Source organism: Lottia gigantea, assembly GCF_000327385.1.
Source record: "Lottia gigantea unplaced genomic scaffold LOTGIsca_14, whole genome shotgun sequence".
In the NCBI taxonomy this organism is placed as follows: Eukaryota; Metazoa; Mollusca; class Gastropoda; family Lottiidae; genus Lottia; species Lottia gigantea.
The window spans coordinates 1,168,610-1,195,881 of NW_008707617.1; the positions used below are offsets into that span (position 1 = coordinate 1,168,610).

At 33.3% G+C, this 27,272-nt stretch overlaps 1 protein-coding gene across 1 annotated transcript; it reads right to left on the minus strand.

Annotated features, from left to right (window-relative positions):
- On the minus strand, positions 1-26,919 carry LOTGIDRAFT_111719 (hypothetical protein; the record flags this gene model as incomplete). Its single annotated transcript, XM_009049667.1, has 6 exons — positions 1-225; positions 3,725-3,847; positions 10,312-10,321; positions 17,186-17,406; positions 19,126-19,240; positions 26,633-26,919. The coding sequence occupies 6 exons, from the start codon at positions 26,917-26,919 to the stop codon at positions 1-3; spliced, it is 981 nt and encodes a 326-aa protein (XP_009047915.1).
- Between the last annotated feature and the right edge of the window lie 353 nt (positions 26,920-27,272).

A 27,272-nucleotide genomic window follows, 5' to 3' on the forward strand; every position in this document is an offset into this window, starting at 1 on the left:
TTACAAGTCGGCAGTCTGTGTTACACCATATGATCTCTGAGAAGCAGGAATGGTAGAATTCATCATTAACATGGTATTAGAGTTCTGATCGCCGCACCTCGAACACAGTTTAATCAATGGAATTGGTAAATGTTTACAAATAGATCTCCTGATATTCTTAGACATTATAATATAGATAACAGGATTTAAACTGGATTGAACATACGGTAATAAATTAAATACCACCTGAAATATACAGAAATACAATATACAAAATATCATCCGATTTCAACATTAAATACAAAACATCCTTTATAGTCATACACATATACATAATATTGTCAGGTATACATAGATGTCTATGTCTTGTTATACAAAATATTGTCTGGTGTGCATACAAATATACAAAATATCTGCTTAAAAAAAAACACATATAAAAATATATATAACATACAATGTCTTTCGTATAGTGAGTTTAAGTATAGGTCAGCAGTATTCTTGTTAACCCTTTTAATGCCCGTGATTAGTTTTTAGCTTCTGTTCAATTCAAGCACTTTGTTAGTAAGTTTGAATTATCTGTGACCGAGTACAGACGCGTATAGTCACCTTAGCTTACCCTATAATTATACAATTAACAGAACGACATTCGAATGACGTATATGAATATAAGTAGATTTTAGAATTGAAATCAAATAAAAGTGACAAAGGGGGTAATCTTAATAAATGTGGAATGAATTTATTTATTTGTCTAATAATTCAGTCTGTTGTTGGCAAATAATTTTATTAAAAGCCGGCCACAGACAGTTATTCCACATATTCTTAATATAAAATGTCAGTCTTCCTGTTGTAGATTTATTGGCAGTCCCATCATTTCAGTGTCCAAGCCAATTGGATTACTATTATTGGTGTTTGAATGTAACAAATTCAATATCTTTAAACTATCTTAGAAATTCTTCATATAGCGGCCTGTTTGGAAATGGGCCAAAAGCAAATTTGATCAAACATACAACGTTGATAACAGAACAGTAAAAAGAAAACATTTGATAACTTTGTGAGAAAAACATCATACGGGCAACATAGTATAGGTCAACAAACGATAAAACAGAGATAGATATAAGTTGATGATAAAACACAGATAGATAGAAGTTGTTGATAAAGTATATATATATAGTACAGATAGATAGAAGTTGATGATAAAACACAGATAGATAGAAGATGATGATAAAACACAGACAGATATAAGTTGATGATAAAACACAGACAGATATAAGTTGATGATAAAACACAGATAGATAGAAGTTGTTGATATAGTATATATATATAGTACAGATAGATAGAAGATGATGATAAAACACAGATATATAGAAGTTGATGATTAAACACAGACAGATATAAGTTGATGATAGAACACAGAAAAATAGAAGTTGATGATATAGTACAGATAGATAGATGATGATGATAAAACACAGATAGATAGAAGATGATGATAAAACACAGATAAATAGAAGATGATGATAAAACACAGATAGATAGAAGTTGTTGATATAGTACAGATAGATAGAAGTTGTTGATAAAACACAGATAGATAGAAGATGATGATAAAACACAGATAGATAGAAGTTGATGATAAAACACAGATAGATAGAAGTTGATGATAAAACACAGATAGATAGAAGATGATGACAAAGCACAGATAGATAGAAGTTGATGATAAAACACAGATAGATAGAAGTTGATGATATAATACAGATAGATAGATGTTGTTGATATAGTACAGATAGATAGAAGATGATGATAAAACACAGACAGATATAACTTGATGATAAAACACAGATAGATAAAAGTTGTTGATATAGTACAGATAAATAGAAGATGATGATAAAACACAGATAGATAGAAGTTGATGATAAAACACAGATAGATAGAAGTTGATGATAAAACACAGATAGATAGAAGATGATGATAAAACACAGATAGATAGAAGTTGATGATAAAACACAGATAGATAGAAGTTGATGATAAAACACAGATAGATAGAATATGATGATAAAACACAGATAGATAGAAGTTGATGATAGAAGTTGATAATAAAATACAGATAGATAGAAGTTGTTGATATAGTACAGATAGATAGAGGTTGTTGATATAATACAGATAGATAGAAGTTGATGATAAAACACAGATAGATAGAAGTTGATGATAAAACACAGACAGATAGAAGATGGTGATAGAACAGAAATAGATTGGTGATATAATACAGATAGATAGAACGCCTATGATGTTAGTTACCAAGAAATGGTCGATAAATTCTAACGCTCTATAAGGCTGTGTTACATGTTCCCCACATGCTGAAGAAGTTCAAAATATGAAATAATAAAAAAAACAACAACAAAAAACTGCAGTCATAATTCTTTGAAGTAAGATGAGATCGGCATTACCTTTATTCTTGGATTAAAGCATTAATTTCTGCCATATTGTTAAGAAATCAATCAAGATTGAAATCTAATTCACGCTTGTCGTAATGCCTCATTTGATCCTTTTACACTTGTAAAATTTCGAGATATACGGTGATGGTTATATGAAAGATTATCAGATAATGTCGTAACATATCAATCACCATATAAAGGAACAATTGACATTTTATTCAATATACCCCATCATTTTTAATATACATCATGTTGAGTGTTCTATATAACCTGAATCACTATTATGATTATCTAACATTAATCTGCTGATTGGACAATTTTTTTTACAACCACCCATGATGCCACCGATATATTTTTATTAATTCGAGATTTTATCAACTCGAAATGAAGAAAGATGAAATAGCTGGTTTTATTTTGTCCACTACATAATATATACCTTTCAGTACATGACAGTACTTGCTCTGTTAGCCGTGCAATTATAACATATTTTTCAAAAGCAATTTTCCGTGCTTTCTGTACCTAATGGTATGTTACTACTTGTTCGACTGGAAAACACAATTGTCTTAAACGAATACTTATATATATGAAAAAAAAATAATGAAGTGCTAAAATATACGTAAATTCGTGCTTTCTTTACCTAATGGTATGTCAATGCATGGATAAGCGCTTATCAAAACCAGACATTTTAACGAACAAACAAAGTGAACACGAAATTTTGTGAAACTTCCTTTCTTTTTTAAAGAACAGCACAAGATATAAAAGAGACTTGACAAGGACTTCTACTAGGAAGGCCAAGTGTTCAACGCTACGAATATCCGTTCATATGTACCTGTTGCAGCGTATAGTGTCATGTATTTTATACAGACAAAACCTACATGGCAACAAACTTTTGGCCTTCATAACAAAATTAAATAGCAAGGTGACATGGTTGCTGTCAATTGCTGTCAACCTTAAGGTTTCATGTATGTGATCGTTTCCTTCGTATGTCAAACACACAGCAAAATGATGAATCCACGGGTCAACGCAGGCTGAACTAACCTGAACTATTCATTTTTTTCTAACAGAAAAAAAGGTTTATATAACGGTTTATGTCAGATAAAATATATTTATAATATAATTGAAAACCCTTTCCCAAAGAAATACCATAAAATCATTCGGCCGTCTATAATCCTAAAAGTAGTGAAGCTCTTATTCCTTTGAAAAAATTGGCTTTAAAATTTGAAAAGATTTTCTTTTTTCAAAGAGACTCATGAATTATTAGAAAATGTTAGGTAGTGAAACTAAAAACTGAAAAATGTAGAAAGTGAATTTTTACTTACGATCGCCATAAACACCATTGAATTAAAACTTAGAACTCTCTTTTTCTTCATCACATGTATAATTAATTTAGGCCCCCAACTGATCAGGAATACAGTAATTATAACCACCAACATTTTTATAACCTAAAATAATTATACAATAACATGTATAATTAATATAGGTCCCAACTGATCAGGAATACAGTAATTATAACCACCAACATTTTTTATAACCTGAAATATTTATATAATAACATGTATAATTAATATAGGTCCCAAACTGATCAGCAAAACAGTATTTATAACTACCAAGATTTTTATAACCTGAAATATTTATATAATAACATGTATAATTAATAAAGGTCCCAAACTGATCAGGAATACAGTGATTATAACCACCAACATTTTGATAACCTGAAATATTATATATATAACATGTATAATTAATTCAGGTCTCCAAACTGATCAGGAATACAGTAATTATAACCACCAACATTTTTATAATCTGAAATATTCATATTATAACATGTATATAATTAATTTATATCCCCAACTGATCAGGAATACAGTAATTATAACCACCAACATTTTTATAACCTGAAATATTTATATAATAACATGTATAATTAATATAGGTCCCAACTGATCAGGAATACAGTAATTATAACCACCAACATTTTTATAACCTGAAATATTTATATAATAACATGTATAATTAATATAGGTCCCAAACTGATCAGCAAAACAGTATTTATAACTACCAAGATTTTTATAACCTGAAATATTTATATAATAACATGTATAATTAATAAAGGTCCCAAACTGATCAGGAATACAGTGATTATAACCACCAACATTTTGATAACCTGAAATATTATATATATAACATGTATAATTAATTCAGGTCTCCAAACTGATCAGGAATACAGTAATTATAACCACCAACATTTTTATAATCTGAAATATTCATATTATAACATGTATATAATTAATTTATATCCCCAACTGATCAGGAATACAGTAATTATAACCACCAACATTTTTATAACCTGAAATATTTATATAATAACATGTATAATTAATATAGGTCCCAAACTGATCAGGAATACAGTAATTATAACTACCAACATTTTTATAACCTGAAATAATTATATAACATGTATAATTAATATAGGTCCCAACTGATCAGGAACACAGTTTTTATAACCACCAACATTTTTATAACCTGAAATAATTATATAATAACATGTATAATTAATATAGGTCCCAACTGAATAGGAATACAGTAATTATAACTACCAACATTTTTATAACCTGAAATAATTATATAATAACATGTATAATTAATATAGGTCTCCAACTGATCAGGAATACAGTTTTTATAACCACCAACATTTTTATAACCTGAAATAATTATATAATAACATGTATAATTAATATAGGTCCCAACTGAATAGGAATACAGTAATTATAACTACCAACATTTTTATAACCTGAAATAATTATATAATAACATGTATAATTAATATAGGTCTCCAACTGATCAGGAATACAGTAATTATAACCACCAACATTTTTATAACCTGACAGGAATACAGTAATCATAAAAATCAGAAAAATTGAAAAGTTTTTAGTACGAGTTATTGTCCTTGAAAACGCATTCAAATTTTAGCTTGTCATGGTACATGTTTCTGAAATCACATGGATCACGGGCATGGCATTGAAAATAGGAATGGTGTAAATAGAAGTTATACCCAATACAATACAATGCTACAAATCCCTTTACTTTTTGACAAGGGTCTTGGTTTTATAATTCAGATGTCTTTCCCAATTACATCAATCATGACTGAATTAGGTTAATTCAAAACCGCCTGTGGATATTATCATTTCGAATCGGTGATCTAATTTGATACAATTTGATAATTGTTTTATGTAATATTTTCCGTTTCAATTTATCTGTCAGTACTAGTAAAATCATGTGTGGAGAAAGGCTTAACCCGGATAATGTGAGGTGACTATACGAATACTAAGCCTGCGTTTTTCTCAATAATAAGACATGAAGAGGATTAGATCAATTATCATATTATTATATTATACTGGAGTAGTAAATCATCTTCAATTAGTCAAGGAAAAGTCAGTGGTCTAAATTCTGTTTACGGATGGACAGAGTGTTGTATGTTTCCAGGCCTGTAACTACAAAGGGGCAATGCGAAAATCACTGTTGACGAGGGGAAATCAGAATGGTGAAATTGCCACAGATTCATACACAGACCAGGGATTCCGTACGCACGAATAAATAGTTCATGTGTAAAAGGCCCTCAATGATAAGCTTAAATTGACCACCGAGTTGGCTATAAACTCTGATCTAGCGAAGATATTTCAGAATGTGTTCATCAAGATGACTGTCAAATACACTGACCAGTGGACAATTTTGTTTACATACATAATAGTATTCTGAATGTCCAGTCTTGACCATGAGGTCATAAGTAGGTACTAAACAATACAGTGATTATAGCGGACACGACTGGAATTTGTACGAATTGATTACTATTGACCAATATATTGTGTAGTACATCTTACCTAAATGTGAACCTTGCTGTGAACTTCCGGTATGCCGGAAGTAATCTACTGCTGTCTAAATGCGATACATAGGAAGAACATGTTATTCCCATAGTTTCAGAAAGCAGGTTACATGGTGAGCTAATTAAAGTCTGACATGCGATTTTGATTTCTGATCTTGACAAGCTATTGACAAGATGAATCAAATTAGTATTATAAAGTACGTTTCTGAAAAGCAATCTGTTACATTAGATGGGTCATTGAACACCTGATTTTACTCTGCGACTAGGATTCCCATGGACGAGACTTTCACTGAAACCAATCTTCAACCTATTAGTTATTAAATTCACAAGTTCAACTACAACTTTGATGGTTGTAGGTGGTGGTCTGGGAGCTTGGTTTCGTCGATTTCGGAGAGTTAACATAACTAATAATGTACAGTTTAGTCATGTCTAATATCGTACTACCGTGTCCCTTTATTGAGATCGCTGTGTGGAATAGGCAACGAAAAGCAAGAGTCAATATGTCATTAGTTTCGAACACTGGAGATGAAAAATAAACAATTAAAATCACATAAAGAAAGCTGTCAATCATAAATACCAATCACGCCATAATAAATTATCTGATCAATTCGATTGACTGACCACAGCAATTTTAGTGACAAATTGTCGTTCTGAAATCGATGTACTCTTAATATACTTAGAAGTTATACATTGTGGGAACGACAGTAAAGTACAGTACAGTACAGTAGAAGTACAGTACAGTACAGTTCCCTACCGTACCGTACAGTTCCACAGTAGAAGTGTAGTACAGTAGCACTGAACAGTACAGTGCAGTAGAAGCGTAGTACAGTACCGTACCGTACAGTTCCACAGTAGAAGTGTAGTACAGTAGCACTGAACAGTACAGTACAGTAGAAGTGCAATACAGTACAGTACAGTACCGTACCGTACCGTACAGTTCCACAGTAGAAGTGTAGTACAGTAGCACCGTACAGTACAGTAGAAGTACAGTACAGCAAATAGCACTCGAAGATCTTCAGGAGACTTTCGAATTAAAAGCAAGCAAAATTAACAAAAAAACAATAGATCTGTTGACAATCGAGCAGAAATATTTGATTTCGGTGTCATTTAGAAATTGGAAGGTGTTCTATTTGGTACACTTACCTGTTGCCTGGACTGTAGAGCGGGATCTTTTTGGTATGATGATTTACATCTATTTAGAGGACTGGTAGTGGTGTCGTCGTTTAAACCTTTTCCTAAAGATATATTATGTCTTACACCATTTCTTGGATATCTGAAATATGTAAAGAACAACAGGGTAGGATAATTTAGAAAAATTTGTCCACTGTGGTTTACAAGACCTGGCTAAAAGATAAGAGTTTTTATGCTCAAACTTATTTTGCTTCAATATTTCATCCACTCATACATGGATGTTGCATGGCTGCAATGTATTTTGGTTTCGAGAAAATGACTGGAAAAAGACACATAAACGAGCTATTTTGGGGCAAATTATCCAGTCGTTCCACACCGCAAAAGCAAAATTTGTTTCTAACGCTTAAGATTTTCTCTTAAGAAGATTCAAAGCTCAGAGCACCTGCTAATCATCCCACTTATTGCCGAAGAACGGATTTTGCGGGACTGATTGTTTAGTTATGTTATCCCAACGAGCCGAAGAGGAAAAATGTCCCTATTTTAATGAACTAATAATTTAGATGGCACAGATAATTTTTCTACTTTTGACCGAATGTGATGTAATATGAACTGTTTTCAGAGTGTTATTTTTGGACGACAATCAAGGCCATCAAGTATTTGCATTCCACAAATGAGTGTAATGATTTTATTAAGGAACGTCAGCATTATTTCCGTGATTTTTCTACCGATACAAATAATAAAATCTAGAAGCAATCGTGAAGAGAATTTTAATACTGGTAGTTGAATTCCATTGGCTTCTATGTATTCGTTAATGGAAAAGGTTACATGTCTTTTATTTGATAGTGGTGACTGTAAAAGACTGGAAATGAGCTTATTATAGTCTCGATCTTAACAGTTGAATACTTTATTTTAAAAGGATTGCCCGTTAACTTGAAGTACGGCTTCTTGATCAGAATTAAAACTTTCAATAGTCCACTTGTTCAATTTTCCGGTAGGCCCTACACACCATTGGAGGCGTTAGCCTTCCGAGACAAGGGTTACACTTAGGGGGCAGACTGACTCAATGTTGGGACAAATGACGAGGCTGAATTCTACGTCAACTGTGTGGTGGGTGTCTTCTCTGAGAGGGTTTTGACTAGAATTTTTTTTTTTTAAATTGATTGATTTGGTGCACCGTGACACATATTTTGAGGCAAAAACGTGTAAAACTATCAGTTCTTGAATTTGTTAAAAATAAAGTGCTGGTACAATTGGATGGTAAAAACCATTTTTCTAGGATAGCAAAAGATAACTTCACTGACGCCGCCACTGGTAACGTGTTATTTTCCTCGAAGTTCCCACCGTGTGTCATAATGAAAAAGGAATGAGCCGGACGCCATTTTTCTAATAATGATGACGTCATTTCTAGTTTGACTGCAGAAATTCTTTTTTCGACCTGCATCGAGACCTTGTAGCACCACTGACAAAAGTGTGTAAACTTGGAAAGAAAATGTGTAAAGAAATAAATGAAAGCCATCGACCTAGTACGATTCTTTCAAAGTTAGACTAAAAACTTCTCAGCCAGCCCTCATATCAAGCTAAGGACTTTTAATGAGCTATAAAAAGATATCTGGAGGATATCTAAGTGAAACTGGGAGACGGCTTATATTTTCTATATTTTCTAATACTCCATTAAGAAATTGCTGTATAATACTAGACACAGTTTAATCTAATGATATTATTATATATATATTCTAGTTACAAAATATGACGATATACTCTCAATATTACCACGATTAACTAAAATGTAACCCAAATGGCGATGAGAAGCCGCAGATACAGAAAACCTAAATTGTTATCATTAAAAATGTCGTCACTTCTACACAAATCTTTAGCATTTCCAATCATAGGAAGTTCAAAAGTGGCCGTGTTTGATTTAAATTGTTTGATACGTAGGTTAATACGATCAATAATCCCATTGACCTGTGATTGATATCATTCAATTTAGATTTCTATTTCCAGATGAAAGGGATATTGTCATCGAATTATTCGTATTATTTAAAGGAAAAAAGAACGTTACCTCAGCTGGCTGCCTGTATCATTTTACAGAATCGAAATCCAACGTCGGGTTTGTTGATCTTTATCACCATTCTCTCAAGCAGAAAAGTCTTGGCAATAATGTCAGACTGTCATTCTGAAAAATGATACTCATAGCCAACGTTGTCACGGTTGAACTTGAAATATCATTTTAACGGAAATCAAAGCTTATGAAGTTAACAAAGGACCAAACTACAGAAATACTGGGGCAATTACTTTATAAGCATCCATCGATTCTACATCGAGAAGAGGGAACGCCTACCTTAACAACATTCGTTCAACGAAATATAGTCAAGTTCAAATCGTCTGATATATCACAATCCTTTTAACTTTTGTCGTGATAACAAGCTGATTGTGAAGAGTCAAGGGCATTAACTCAAACACCGTTCATTGAAATATCGTCAAATTAGGATTCGTTCAAGGTCTTGAGGGATAGACTCCAGGTGTCATCATCCCTCAATGCCTATATACCAAGTTTCATCAAAATTGGTCTACTTTTTAGTATTATTCGTTATAGGAAATTTTCACGTCTTGAACTGTAGAATGACGGGCTACCCCTTGAAAGAACCGAAGTGTTCGTTATACCGCAAAAAGAAAGTATTATTAACTAATAATGCGAACGAAATATTGCAGTTAAATGTCCGTAATTTATTTAATTTTTACAAAGCGATAACGTACGGTTTGTTATCATATAAAATTCTCGAGAATACTGGAGAAATAGAATTTCCTCGAAGTATAAAAAGTGACAGTATCAATGCTGCGGAAATTGGTTTATTCAATGTTATTGAAAGCATTTGAGTGCCATGATTAAACCGAGACTGTTTTTTTACTCTTGGGAATTATCGGTTTACTAACATTGATCTTTTAAGTGTTTAACATTAAGTTAAAAAGTGTTATAGAGTCGTTCAAGGAAGGGACATCTAAAATTTTTTGAGAAGTAAAAAAAACTATCCCAAAAGTATTATATAAATATAGTGTGAAGTAGCTCTGTCTTGATATTATTTATTTTAGCTTTGATATCGTATGGGGACACTTCTGTCTGTTTAGATAACGCTATTTAAAATGGTATTTCTTTGCTGTTAAATAGATACTTTCAATTGAAAATTCTGTCTTGATATTAAATTTGTCTTTTGGGAACAGTCTGTTTGGTAGAGCAGCAAGAGATACTCGACATTAATAGTTCTGACAAGTTATGTCTGGATCCTGATGGTTCTGTCTTGACATTGATAGCTCTGTCTTGACCTTAATAGTTATTTCTGGACATTGATAGCTGCCTTGACTTTGATAGCTGTCTTGGCATAGATAGTTATGTCTGGATATTGATAGTTCTGCCTTTATTCAATAGTTGTCTTGACTTTGATAGTTGTTTAGCCATTGGTAGCTGTCTTGACATTGATAGTTCTGTCTGGACATAAATAGTTCTATCCGAATACTATTGTTCTTGCAATGATAGATAAATAAACCAAATACTAACGATCCTTTGACTTCACATTGATAGAAATAGATATATCTTCACATCTGTCATAGGTATAGGTATGTCAAAACTTTACACATTAGGAAATTTCTCTCTCGAGTACAATGATTTCTACGGCAAAGATCGCCAAGCACTGGTTTGCCAAAGATCTTCCACCTAGTTTACTAGCTTTTTCCACGAGAAGAGCCGGTCGGTCAATCGATTGGTTGGACAAAATTCCTTTTTTTGATAGCCGAAAAAAGGGGTTAAAAAAGGGGGAATTTTTCTAGCGTGTAAGATGATTTCAACGTCAAAAGATCGATCACGGGTTTCGTGTTCCTAGAGAAGCGTCCCTCCAGTCGGTCGACGAATGATCTATGAGCACCAATTTAGAATAGTTATATAATTCCAATGATAGTTCCATCTCGACATTGATAGTTATTTCTGGATGTTGATTGATGTTCTGCTTTATGGAAAACGCCATTAAAATGAGTTGAAACCGACAAATATGCTTTATTTCTATCTTATAGAAATAAAGCAAATATAGAACACCATAAAGTCTAAATCTACCTGATAAAGAAAGTGCCTGTGGACACGATAGTTTAGTTCTAGTTCTAGTTCTAGTTTAGTATATATAGTACAGTCTTATCATTAATTCCAGCCACATATCATTCCGACTACAATCTCTATTCAACAGGAAATCACTCTATATTATCTTTAATTAAACTAATAAATATTAGCTGACGTTAGTCCGAGCAACTCCTGAAATTGTTGTAGAAAAAGACGTTAAGGGGACAGATTCGCCATTTCCGGGGTGTTGATTGGGGTCTTGAATATATGTAAATAGTACAAAAATCGAATGATTCCTTTCAAAATAATAGGAATTGAATGCTCTATTTCTATATATCACAGAGTTTCTTAAAAAGTCGTCTTTTTAACTTTTAAACGCAAATAATTTTGGACACATAATGGATTTGAAGGCTCAAATTTCGATGGTGAGTTGTGAACTCTATTACTGATTAGCTTTGCTAAGAATTTCCAGTCTTTATGACTAAGGTACGATCGGTAAAAAAAGGCTCACCTGTCCCTTTAAAAGAATTGTAAAGAAGTGTTCTTATGTACATCAAGGACAGTTATACATTGTGTTAATCTCAGCTCTGGGCTAGGTAACATAGCTCTAGTTTTTCCTCGGGTGAAATTAAACAAATGGTGGTGAGATAGAAACTTTGAAAGGATTAATCCTTAAATGCAACACAGTGCATTAAACCCAATCCATGCATAAGCATTATTAAGATTTTTGTAAATTGAATACATCCCATAATCGGATTGGTTCCCAATTGCATCCCAATGGCTGTTTGAAATTAGACATTGAACAATTTCTATAGAGGGATATTAATACCAAGCCTTCACTGTATCGCATTGACCAACTGCGAGATAAATCTGGGTGGGTTTTAAATCCCAACCGCTCTAACCGCTAATACAAATACTACGAAACGAAACATTTCCAATTTAGCCGAATTTCTGGTGACATCAATGTATCATACTAAGAGGGCGGTTGGAATTTAAAACACACACATATCGCTATGTATTTTGTAAATAAATTGCATTTGAAATTATTGAGGAAACGAATACCATTGTTGATAATGAATCGATGGAGTTAACGTTCTTTCCTTTTATTATTATGATGATGAATGTTTAGCTTGCTTGACTAAACGGCTATATTGTGATTAATAACTAACACTTTCAAGCCATAACTTTGCTTCACATGTTATGATTTTTGCTATTAGAGAAACTCACAACGAAATCATCACAAAAGTCGGTTGACATATTCTCCAGTTTGACAAACTCTGTTAGATGTATAAAGCAGTATTGGGTCGAATATTCGGGGTAGTGTCCCAACCCAGTGAGTATGGGCTACGAAAATAATAATATAAGCTATATTAGTTAGCTATGTGAACGAGTTTTAAGATATTAATTGTTACAGTCCAATTTTAACAATGCTTGTGATTTGTTATCATGAACACCAATCTAAATAGTATTGGATTACAATTTCGTCTCTTTTTTCTGATTTTTTTCAGTCCACGGTGTAATTTAAGAAGATTTCTACCATAAGCCTGTCCTGCGTATCATCTTACATCTGTTTCTTGATAAAAAAAAATAAATAAATAAAGAATTGTGGGATAGCGAAAGAGTCTGTAAAATAGGTCTACTTTGGGTTTCACTATCCCACAATTCTTTACTTCATCAAGAAACTGATTCTACATGGTATGGTATAGAAGAATACGTCAGAAAACATGAAACACTTAGATCTGCATTTCATCATACTGAAAATCGTCCTGCGTTGTCATCGAAGCTTTTTGATAGGTTTTAATTTCAATTTTTTTGATTGGCGAAGATAAAATGACATTTAGTGAACTTTCAAAAGGTGTTGATTCAAAACAGAAATTGGAAATTTATATCGGTGATCGAATCATGGATTTTTCTATAAAACAAATTTTGTGGCATTTTGGAGAAAATGACACACACCAGAATCGTCATATACCACACTTATACAACACAGACACTCAATTTAGACAGAAAGACATTTTTTCGGACTAACTGGATTTATCGTAAAAATGATCATCATTAATGATATGATGATAATTACATTTAATATGAATTAATCACTGCCTTTTATCTTCTTATACTCAATGCTATCAAAAATCGCTTTTCTTCAATGATACATTGCAGATTATTTTGTCTTGATTGCTGATTAACCGTAAATCATTTATTTTAACATTCAAGCGCATTTTAAAGGGATCATTGCGCCATCCTTTTGATCAACCGTTCTTTATCCTTAGAAAAGGGATTTTTTTTAGCTAAGCCAATCAGTAAAAGTGTTCACAACTCAACGTCAAAATTTGAGCCTTCAAATCCATGTGTGTCCAGAATTATCCCCGTTTGATAGTTAAAAAGACGGGTCGTCTTTTCTTGAGACACTGCCATATATAGAAATACGATGTGAAATTCTTAGTTTGATATATTTTTGAAGGAATTATGCGATTTTCATACTGAAGACTATTAACATATATGCAAAACTCAAATCAACTCCTTAAATGGGGCATCTGTCCCTTTAAGGCTAAAGGGGAAATCAATGTGATATCATTCATCAGAAATGCAAATCTCAAAACCAATACATCAAATAAGAGTAAAATACAAATCTAGTTCGATTGTTACTCTTATACTAGGATCTGAAGACATTTATGATAAACACTTGTTCGAAATTCAACCAATCAAACGACTTGTCAGGTAGAACGATTGGGATATCTATTATTGCTTTGACAATTTCAGCTTTATAAATAACAAGTTAATAAATTAGCTCACATACATGAGGACTTTTGATGGTGTATCAGCAATTTTGATGATTTTTTTATATCGACCAATCAAATCTTCTTTTTCAAATGGTTTGCATAGATTTAATCATTGCAGCTGATTCAACATTAATGGATGATCAAAATATCGAAAAAACTTTTACTTTGAACATTTTTACTTTTCATCCAATCAACATTGACTAAATTTTATATTAAGTGGCTTACTTAATTGTTAAGAATTTCACAATCACACGACATTTGACTGATAGCTTGCGTTATTATCTGAGCAAAGTCAAAAGTGTTTTGAAATTTTTCTATATATTTTTAAGAGAATTGTAATATCAGCCTCAAAATAGTACTGCGTCAATAAAAATATCATAATTTGTAAGCACTTTCGTTTCTAGAAATTTCAATCAAAAAAGTCTTAACTTTGGGCTGAAAACTGTCCTCTATAAACATAACGTGTGCTCATGTTAATATTTTCATCAACACAAAGGCATTCTGAGTTTTGACAGTACTATTTTTAGGCTGTTATTCCAATTCTCAATAGAATAATGGAAAAAAAAACTTTTTACTTTGCTCAGATAATAGGGCCTATATTGTACGTTAAATCAGTATTAAGAAAATTTTAGTCGTTAAGAAGTTGGTGGTGGAGCTAAGCTGGTATATATAGTTACTGTTCTCCTAGATGATATAATTGCCCCTAAACACAAATAACAAATAAATCACTTATATATCAAATGATACATTTCTAAAAGAACAATTTACGCGTCACTTCATTTCATAATGTCCATCAAATATTAATGATCCAAACGAACTTTAATGAAAAAGTTAATAAATTCCTTCCTCTGGAAATGACTTCTTGTCTAGACTATTTCATGACAAAATATGGCTAAATTCTCTTTATCTTTAAACGAAATTAAATATGTCTAATCACCCTTGATATGTTAAGGCCAATTATTTGATAATTCATTTGGACATTATGTCCGTCATGAAAGATGAAGTACAAAAGCAAATTTGACTGATATTTGTTCAAACTGAAAGGGAAAACAAAGATAATAGATTGAGATCATTTTCGACCAATTTGACAACTTGTGGCTGATAAAAACAGGAACGTTGAGTTTCGTACTAATTTGATGAAAATGTTATGATGTGACCCTTTCGAACATTAATCTGCCCTTATTGGTGGCAAGCTGCACATTTTCTATCACCCTCTTGGGATTATATAGTCTACATAGCATTTTCAATATAAAAGGGAAGGGACAATTATTGTATTATGTATACATACAAAGTTTCATCAAATCCGTTAAAAACAGTAGATATTTATGGAAGACCAAACAGTCATTTGATGCTATGAGGGACAGGCGGGCCATTTTTTTGGCCCAACATGTAAATAGTCTCTGAAACTAGATTTTTTTAATTGAGCTAATAATCTGTGATGTATAGAAAAAAACATATCTAGAAATAGTGAGACTAGTTTACAAGTATATTTAAAAGAATTATGTGATATTCGTACATTAATTCTGAAGACTAGTTAGATATATTCAAGACTAAAATCAATCCTTCAAAATGGCACATCTGTCCCTTTAAATCCTACTCTTTACGTTTCAAATTTCTCATCATTGATTCTTAAATGCCTGGTGCAATTGGTGTCCAAAATGCACATGGCACAATCCCTTCAATACCTACAAAAATATGAGGAAAGTATCATAAAACTCCAATGTCAAATGGAAATGTAAATGCTATTTCTATAACAGGAAGAATTCTTCCTTTGTACTAAGAGGCAAAGTCGAAACAAACCCGTTACGGAATTAGGTCTGGCATTTGTCATATTTCTTATGTATATATTAATAAATAGTACGTATATTATTATCTATAATGATGTCAGATAATTTATGTTAATATTTCGGTTAAAGAGTACTTACACACGCAGTGTTCTTTATATCGTAGAAAGTACCTTACATTATCTATTTAATTATCATTTATCATAATTTATGTTAATGTTGATCAGATTAATGTATATAATTCGGCCACACAGTACGACTATAAAAGTACCGTTGATGGCCAGTCTTATTAAAATTCGAATTTAGACATTCCATTTGGGATCTAAAGACGGGCCTGTTGAACATTCGTTTGTTTGATGACACCGTCAGCCAATCAAATTTCTTCACTCTCCAACGCTGAGATTTTATTAAAAGTGTATTCCCAGAAGTATTAGACACTGAATTCTTCTTTTGTTCGCGTAACTAAATCCCTGCGTCGAAGAGGGCAGAAATTTGATTGGCTGGCGGCGTCATCAAACAAACGAATGTTCAAAAGGCCTAAATCTTACCTGAACTGGTCCAATTTTAATTAGACTGGTGGATGGTAATGTTTAGAAAAAGACAAACGGAAGCGACTAGGCTACAATTTATTTCGATTATTGCGTTTACTTGTAATGGCGTCATTTTGGTGCGTATCAACTCGTATGGAACGGATAATTTATAAAGTTATATATCTCAAGTGATGGAAATATCGGGCATTACGCACCGAATGGGCTCATTAGATGGAATAAGTGCACTTTGGAATATAGGAGAGCACTTGCCGCGACCTACAACAACGACCTTATATTAGTAGAATTGCTTTACCAACATATAACAATAATAAACGTGAACAAAATAAAACGTCTACCAAAAGCGTCTACAAGGCAAGTTGCTGCGGGACATTAAAACAATTACCAGGATTTACTATACCACTAGAATTCGATTTTTATCTCTTGTCAATTCTGCCAAACATTGACAATAAATTGATCACATATTGGCTGGACACAGTCCCTAGTGAATCAGGAATTCTATGTGTTAGACAGCTGAGTTCTATCTAACCAGTTAGTCATAATAATCAAATAACTTACTTTTGTGTTGATGACATGTGCTTCAATTGTTTGGTACTATGCCATAATATCCAAATAACTCTGGAGTAACAGAAGATAACTATTATGGCGGGAATAGCAAACAGCAGACACAGTTGAAATACAGCATAAGGCAATCTTCCAGAATCTGGTATACCGGCATCTCCACATAGAGTTACCGTTACTGATGATACATTGTTATAGTATAAATTGGTTTCTGTATCCTGAAATAATAACCAAATAGTTGTTCAAAACTCTTTTTTTTAACTTTTTTAATACCATTATTGACTAATCTATAAGGTCTCTTTTATACACTATACTGAATTTCTAGATTACCGTCAACGGAATTTATAGATTGTCTTCCACTTATTCTCTCAGATAGTTGCTAGATAATTTTTTTACTGAATTTCTAGATTTTCTATCATCTACTGAATTTCTAGATTATCGGCCACAAAATTTCTAGAAAATCTTCAGGTGGTATTCTAGATTACAGTCCACTGAATTTCTAGATTACCGTTCACTGATTTAGAAGATCATCGCCCACTCGATCTAGATGATCGTCATTTTATGGACTATCGTATTTTCACCTTTATCTTAATATGTCCTTCAGAAAGATAGGGTTTATAAAGGGTTTGTTCTACTAGCTGGCCCTTGGGCAAATCTCAGAGATGTTTCCCGAATGATTGGTACCCATTTACATCTGGGTCTAATGGAATTATGAGTGAAGATTACATCGAGGGTTTCAAAAGTTAATACCGTTCATGTGAGTGATTCCGGAATACCTTCTGATTTAGTCCACTTTTTATGTCTTGCAATCATCACGACTGGGGTCCGATTATGGTCTTACAGATGAAAAAAAAAGGATAGATTTAAATTGACTCTGAAACAAGACAGCTGTGAATAGTCTGGATGACAACACAGTCAACATCTTTATCAAAAGAGAAAGACTTCTTAGAAGGCCAAAGAAATCTTGAATGTTTCTTCAATACTTAATTCTCAATACTTAACTCTCATCTGCGAGATGACGGAAACTCAAATTGAGTTTCTATTAATGCGTTATGTCTGCAAAGTTTCATTGATATTGCATCATTCAAATACATGCAGATAAATTCTGACTTGATCCACAATCATTACCATTGGTGTCCAATTTTGAACGGTTCATTCACGTATGATTTCATTTTATCGACTCAATAAGTTCGAACCAGTGCAATCGGTTAGAAATGTGGTAGCACCAAAGTGACCACAAACGTCATAGTTTCCTGTATTTTCAACAGATCGCAGCGTTTCTACAATACATTCATGCATGGTCACAGACCTTCACAATAAACTCTTGTACATCTTCGTCATGTAACACTTGCGTGCCATCTCAGACGCTCAAAGATGATAAGATAAGATAGGACCCCCATCGAAAAAGCAATACCCCCTTAACAACCGTGGATTCATTTGTAACCGATGAGTGACTCAGACCAGCCAGAAAAAATTTTAAGCATTGTTGGAATGTTGAGGGGAATTTTAACCTTTTTACCAAATCATCGGTCACGTCATCTAAAAAGACGTGTATTCCAATATGCGTGCTCGATTATGGCTCCATATACACCTCTAACAAACACATACGAAAAGTGCGTAAGCGAGCAGATTGTGCCTGACATAAAAGAGCTATGCATGATTATTTCAGCAGGAGACGGAATATATCATTCACCCAAACAGTGCCATCCACCATAGAAAGTAATGTACACGATAGATAATTATTGATACAGGCAGTATGATAGCGATAACAGGAATCTGTTACTTAAAGCTATGAATATAATATCTAAGATAATGTATTTTTCTAGTCTAATTATACAGATGTCACTGTTACTCAACACCACGTATAAACCTACATTGATAGATTACTCAGAAAAAATAAAGTGGCATTGTTTATTTTTTTTACTTACCATCACAACAAACGCGGGTGAAGAAACCATTATTGCTCCGATCCATGTTATCACTAAGGCTATTTTCGTGTATTTTCTGGTACAGATCATTTTTGATGTCAATGGGTGCGCTATGGCAAAGTATCTGGAAAAAGAAATACAAAAAATGAAGCACCTTGTACAGTTTTGGTATGAAAGCAGTAGTTCCGTTGTCACCCTAAACCCTACACAGGTGTATAAAAAGGACAGGTAGGCAATTTTTTTGACCAATCGTACTTAGTCTCAGAAACTGGAATTTTTTAGCTGAGCTAATCAATAATAGTGTTCACAGCTCACTGTCAAAATTTGAGCCTTTAAATCCATGTGTGTCCTGAATTATCCAAGATCGAATGTTAAAAAGACGACTCGTCAATTTAAGATACTTTGTGATATATAGAAAGGATATATATAGGAACAGTGAGTAAAATTCTTATTTATTTGTAAGGAATTGTGAGATTTTCGTACATTTCAAGTACGATCATTTTTCAATAAGATCTTCTTTGGTATCAGATGTCAAAACTAGGTTCATCCTCCGAAATTATCCAGATTAAAATTTTAGTTACAAATTCCGTGTGACCATCTTCACAATCTCAACATATTAGTTAAAATAGTGGTTATTACAGTCAAGGTAAGAGAAGAAGTTCGTAATAGCTCGACATTGTGAAGATGGTGTGTGACGCGTAACACCATTCTAGTTAATATTTAGAATAAATTCTTGTAGTTAATAGGTTGGCAATTAATTTTAGTTTCATAAATATTTATGGTTCAGTAACAAGTTACATTACATTGTCATCTCGTGGGTGGCTTTTACACTTGCTAATTATGTTTCTACCAATATCCGATTAAGTATGTTTCTCCCATAGGAACGCCTAAATTTGTTCTTATTAACACCGCCTTTCTTACGGAGATTCATTATTTTGTTACCATGTGCACCTCAATATTTTCAACGTTAATACGACGCATATAAGAGTTCAGCCATTCGTCTCGTGTGCCTTTTGTTTCAGCAGTATAGTTCGCCCAACTGAAAAGGTCATGTGACTTTTCACGTGACTGCTTGTACTTCAAAATGGCAATTCCATTGAAATTTGAGTTTATTAACTAGAACAATTTATGACAACAATATTTTTGGATACTCGTCATTAATTAAATGGTTGTAGGAATTCTGGAACTGCGTATTCAAAACAGTAGTACTTAGAAGTAGCGGCACCAGCCTCCAAAGATGGGGCAAACAGGATCATTAGGGTGGCTGAATTCAAAATGCAGCAACTCTGTGGAGGCGTCATAGTCGCAAGCCTCTCATGGAACGCCTGAGAGGATTCTCCCAAGAAAATTTCCAATTGAATCGATTTGGTGCATTTTGACACATATTTTTAGGTAAAAACAATTTGGGTTCAAACCAATTGCGCCGCCACTAGCACTAGTTAGTAAAGAGAGAGTTAATCGCGATATGGATTCTCTTTCCCGATCATCCAAGACGGTCGAATGGGACTCGATTGGAATATTAGGATCTATGCGGTGTATATAAACGTTGAAAGGTATAAAATAAAGCAGATTTAAGATATTGTTGCATTTTATGTGCGTGCTTTGATAGATTAAAGTAATGAAGTTGTTTGATGTTGGTTTCCAGATTATCTAAATAGATCAAATAGATATCTAGGTTGCACGTGAGAAGAATATAGATTGTTAACCTAGAGGACTGCATTTCCACAATGTCAAGCTATTACGAACAGCGTCTTTTACCTTGACTGCTATGTTAATTATTCTTGTGTCACGGAAGTTTGTAAATGCGGCGATTTAATTGGATTGTTCGCTAGCGAATACGGAAAGAAAGTCGGTACACTAAAAGCCATTATGTTTAGATTGGTTTCTTCAAGAACTGTTTCCGATTCCGAACAGTCGTTATCAAATCACTGAATTCCGTGATACAAGAATAGTGGCTATTGCAGTCAAGGTGTATAAGACAAAGTTCGATCGATTCTCACGGATGCAGGATGGAAGTAACACATTTACATGTAGTAAATCAAATATTTAGTTCTTGATGAATGAAGCGAAATCCCGGTCATAACCGTTTGATAATTTGGAATCTAAACAAGAGTAGGCTAATTTCTTTATGCAGCGGTACAGTATCACCAATGGCTACTTCTTCATCACACAATTAAGATGAGAAGTCAGAATCAATGATCAAGATTAATGTGCTCAACTTCGATCAAGAAAATTCTTGAAGTAATCGTTAGATCGTGTGAAACCTAAACAAACTTATATTTGAAGTTGAATCAAATTAAGACTGTTAGACTGGTGGTGATTATGATGGATAGCAAATCAAGCACGTCTCAATGCTTTATTGTGGGATGCATCTTCCGAGTCATAATTTACTTCACGCTCAGCATTAGGTCATATTGACCAAGAATCGAAGCACTTAGATATAGTCCTCTGATACTGGATTGTCCAAAAAAAAATCTCGTTCGTGTACAATGGCAGTGGCTATATACCACGGCGCGATAAATAGCCATAAGTACCCTTACAGCTATTTACCACGCGTGATAAATACACTTAGTCATGATTTGATATTCTTTTGAGGAGAATCTGATTTTAAACGATAAAAATATTCAAGATAACGATTTTGCTTGGTATTTTGTCAATGCCTCTACAATTATTATTTTTTAAAAAAAGTAAGGAACATCGGAGGAAGAGCTCTATTAACATTCCGACCGACCAATAACTGTCAGAGCCAAATTAGGTAGGTTCAAGTATGTACCATATATACCGTAGATACCTCTTTATGGAACATCAATCACTGGTTAAAGTTTGATGCCACGTTTCTCCCGTTGCCCCGTACTGCTCCATAAAGCCGGTCGTGTCGATATAGCGGACTTACAATATTACTAAATGCCATTTAAAGACTTTCAGGTATAATTTGGGCCAATTTTGCTTTAGCGTTTCAGAAATATTTTTTTCGATTACCAATGACGATGTATAATGACTTCATCTTATGTTATTGTGTGTATCGCACAGTTTTTCTCGATAAATAGGAGAGGTTGTAGCAGCAAAGGGTGTTTCCGGAAGAAAAAAATGTTAGCTTAAACGATTAGAAATTGAATCGTTTGCCTTTATCTTGACAAAATTACGTAAAACCTCACTTCATTTCATTTATTTCAAAATGAAAGCAAATCTATTAAAAATGATTGAGCAGGTTTGTGCTGCTTTAAAAACGTTTAATAAATTTTTGCTTATTAATTCCATGTATCACGAAACGAACTGTCGCCAACGCCTACACAACATGTTATGAACCGAACATAGAAACATTATTATAGTCCGTGAAAATCAATGAGCCAGATATAGCATTTTTGTCTCAATAAACTGCAATACGCTCTTAAACGTATATTTAACAAATCCAAAAATTTAAAACACAGGACATTCTAAATATCCCTTAGTATACCAGGTTTCATCAAAATCCAATTACATGTATATCTATTGTTAGGTTAGGTGTTTTGTTTACAGGAGCGTATCTAGGGGGAAAAAATTCTCCAAGGCAGGTCGTAAATTTAAACGTCCGTGTCGGTGGAAACAGGAGCAATGTATGTCCACATTAGAAGGTTGGCGTATAAAATAACTGCAGGGTTAATCCATCATAAGATAATGAACTGGATATTAATAAACTGACAGTGATACATCATGGTCATTTTAAATATTACCAATAAACGAATCGTGGGCTCTGGGTTAAGCTGACATTTGAGATAATATAGAGATTGTAAAGAGCTTTTCTAAAATAAATTACGTGTATCGGAGACACTGATAGCATCAATGTGTACCATTCCCATTTCTATCTGTAGTATACCTGCAAGTTCACTAAAACTTGGTGTCTTTTCTCGAGACACTACCGCATACATAAATGAAATCTATAGAAATAGGTGAAGAAATTCCTAGTTTGAAGTATTTTTGAAGGAATTATGCGATTATCCTGCATTTCTAGTATTTCTGAAGACTTTCTAAATATTTTCAAGATTCAAATCAACCCCCCAAAATGACCTTTAAATATGCCTCGCCAGATGGAAATCTAAAAATGCAAACTCGTGCCTGTGGCTCTTTCTGAATTGCATGGACATGTTGATCTGGATCTGAAATTGAGCTCGAATAGCTTGTAAATTAACAATTTAAACTATAGTATCCCTTTAAAGCAATAGTATTTGTGGCCATAGGTCCAGATTTCAAACGTCTACGAGTTACTAATAAAACTGTAACAAGATGAAGTTTATGTGAGGTTGGTAATAATATCTATTTCTATAATATATGTCTCTATGGAACATGATGTCAGACGGGATCATAATGTCTCAAAATCGACGAACATGGATTGTTAATTCTTTTATGGCCAAAAAAGCCTCAATCGAATGATTCCTCTTCAATGACTCCAATCGCCTACTGATTTAATAAAATAAATGAGAAAAAAACGACTCCAGATTCTTTGGTTAAGTTCTTATCAATTAGCTAATTTCTCACATTCAGATCAAACGAATAAATTTTTTATATACGATTAAATAATAGGAAAGACATTTCTGGAACGTCGATATACGCTCACACAAAATTGAAATTTGTCCACCAAAATATAGAAACGACATTTTAAGCAAAGTTTTCGAACACTTATTATGGTAAAATCAAGCCGAAATGTAAATGACGCTACACAATGGCGATAACAGCAAAAATCTTTATATTGCGTATGAACCATGATGTGTATCGAAAATTGGTTAAGACAGGTGTTTACTGTAAAAATATAAATGATGATTCAGATGCTTTAGTAATGTTTGACATAAAACACCACATCAATAGGCCTACATTTCCTTTCTAACAACATGCGTTCTCTTGCAAAATTAATGAAGAAAATGTACCGCTTGGATGAATTTTTACATTTGTATTCAATATATATTAATTAATTGAAGAGATCAGGAGAAAGTCGATGGGATAGCTCGATTGAACTTGAACAAATATTGACATTTTAACACTGCGGTGATTTTCCTTCAGTAGGCAGACCATAAACCATATCACTAAAGTAATTAATAATAGATGTAGTTAATAATGTGTGAATAACATCAAACATAGACCCGAAGTCTTCACAATTAGTCGAAATCGCCAGCCGGATTGATTTTAGTCTTGAATATATGTAAATAGTTTTCAGAAGTACTAGAAATGTATGAAAATCACATAATCACTTTAAAAATACTTCAAACTAGGAATTTTACTCACTATTTCTATATATCACAGAGTAACTTAAATTGACGAGTCGTCATTTGAACATTCAAATGCATATAATTCTGAACAGACATGGCGGCTCAAATTTCGATTGTGAGCTGTAACACCTATTACCGATTAGCTCAGTTAAAAAAAATTCCAGTTTTTAAGATTAAAGTATAATTGCTTAAAAAAAATGGCCTACCTGTCCCTTTAAGGGTCCTAAAGAAAAGGTGTCCTATACTGATTTTGAATCAACAATCAAGCTTTTATCTTGCATGGAATATGTAGTATTACACTATTAGTGCCATTTGTATCATAAATTAAATGGATATCTTTGAAAGTTCCTTAAAAGTCCAAGTATTTTCTACATAATATATATTTAATATACATAGAATTATATAGTTAATAACTGAATAGCACATTGGTTTATTTGCATAGCAGTCGAATAATCAGTCACATTTTTTTCAACTTGTCAAAATTGCAATTTTTAAGTTGCAAAAGTCAGTCACAATCTACAGGAGTCGGTCACAATTTCATTTGTGACTGACTTGGGGGTCTATTCAAACAACAGTAGCTCAACTCTGCTCAAAAGAGCAATTGGATACACATCGATCTCTGGAGACTCAACTGCATGTCAATCAATGCCACATCTCCTGACTGCTTCCTGAGCTCTATTGATTGACAAGTGTCAGCTATCTAGAAGCTTAAAAACAGTGCCCCTATGTTAACGACTACATCTACACTGAAAACGTACCAAGTCTGTACGTCTATTTGGATTATTGATACCACAGTCATGTATTATGAAAGGAGAAAATGTTCATCGACAGTGGTACCAGTTCGTCTAATCTACTTCAAATATCAACTTCAAATGAATTTTACAAACGCAAAGAACAGCACACAAACCTTTCGAACGTTTTGACCTGCATCGTGATCATTGGCTTAAAATCTCAACCAACCATTTGTACCAACTGGAAGTGAATTAGGGCGCGAAAATTGTGGATTATTAATTTTATACAGGTGAGCGAAACTATTGAATTTGGTGCTTGAAATTCATAACTTTAGTAATGCCAGTTTTCGCGCTATATTTAAATTTTGCTTGATCGATTGGTATTTTAAACCAACACCAAAGAACAATAAGAATCGAATCCCCAACTCCAAGGAGTCCCCACTACGAAATGACTTCCATTGAATTACATGAATATGTGGGCGTAAAATGTAACTTTTCTTTTCCTATAATAGAAGATTGAACATTCTTGTTTCCATTTCAAATCTTATGGCTCGTGAAATTAAGATTTAACACCACATTTGTGTCTTTCATGTTACTTCAGGTGTAATTAAATCACCGTAGATATCATGTAGATGCATTTCAAGAGCATTGAAGAACAATAACTGTCTTTCACGCTTACATATCTCTATTAATTAATGCCAAAGTATATAATAAGCCCAATTTAAATCCACATTAACTTTAGCCCGAACAACTCTTGGAATTGCATGTATATTATATGTTGCAAGATTATGTTGAAAGTTTGGTAGATTACAGCAATAGAATCGCCGGGAATGGAATCAAACGGACTAACGTGAAAGTTCTGCTAACGCTCTGCAACATAACACGATAAGCAATTGTAGCCATTATTTAGCCGAACTAGGTCCAGATTGATCACGTGATTCTGGTAGTTCAAACGTCAGAGGCTGGTGGGTCAGAACCATAAGCATTTGTGAAAAATATGAAAGTTCTGCTAGTGCTCTGCAACATAACACGATAAGTAATGGTAGCCATTATCTAGCGGAACTATGTCCAGATTGCCACGTGATCAAGTGATTCTGGTAGTTCAAACGTCAAAGGCTGGTCGTTCAGGACCACAAGCGTTTGTGAAGTCAAAAGTAAGAAAAACGTCGTATGAAAAGGATCACTGGTAAACCGATATTCAGAAAATCATAAGATAACATTAAATGCAAAAATAAGTGTCAGAATTATTCCATGAAGACTCTTGAGATAGGTATGGATTATATTCAAATCGCAATGTTACTAAAAATAATTGTCAAACACTGAAAGTTAAGAGTCTTGCCCGGGGAGATGCAACGAAATTCACCATTCATTACTGAGACAGATTGAGCTTTACGGAAACTGCTTACGATTGCCGAATGGGTTGGCATTTAAGTAATTGGCAACAATTTTGATGCTTTTCCGTATTTAAGCCTTTTGAATCCTCTTGCGTATTCTACTTTTTATGGGGCTCAAAGCCTTTTTTAATGATGTAAAATAAAATGGACTTACCTTTCTGAGCTGGTGAGAATCAGATTAAAGATGGTGGCTGTAGCTGACATCATCTCAACAAATCCAGACAATTTACATAAAAAATTACTTAATTCCCAATGTCCAATAAAATATCGTCCAACTTCTGCTGGAACACAAACTAATAAAAATAAAACATCAGCCCAGGCCATACTTAATAAACAAGGAAAAGTTACACATTTAGCACCATGTCCACAACACATGACTGCAATGACCACAAAATTACCAAATAATCCCAAAACAAACGTAATTCCATACACTACAACCATGGGTATAAAATGAGGTTCTCGAACCCAAGGTTTACGAAGTTGTTCTAAATCCCCATAATAAAAATAAGCATAAGTAAAATTATATTTTTGTTGAAGTAATAACGTTTGATTATCCATCATATCCATAATTATTTTGAATCTATGAGCCTTCTTCTATACTGTCAAATCTGGAATATCGGTGTATACAATGGTAACACAATGAATCAATTCTAAGACTTCGTGTATCCAATTCCGACGATCCTGTGTTGAAAGATTATAATTCAAGTCCTTCTGAAATGATATCCCGAAGTTAAAGCCTTATTTTAATTTGATTGGTTTATTACTTGCAGATTATCGCTGATCTCAAATTACGC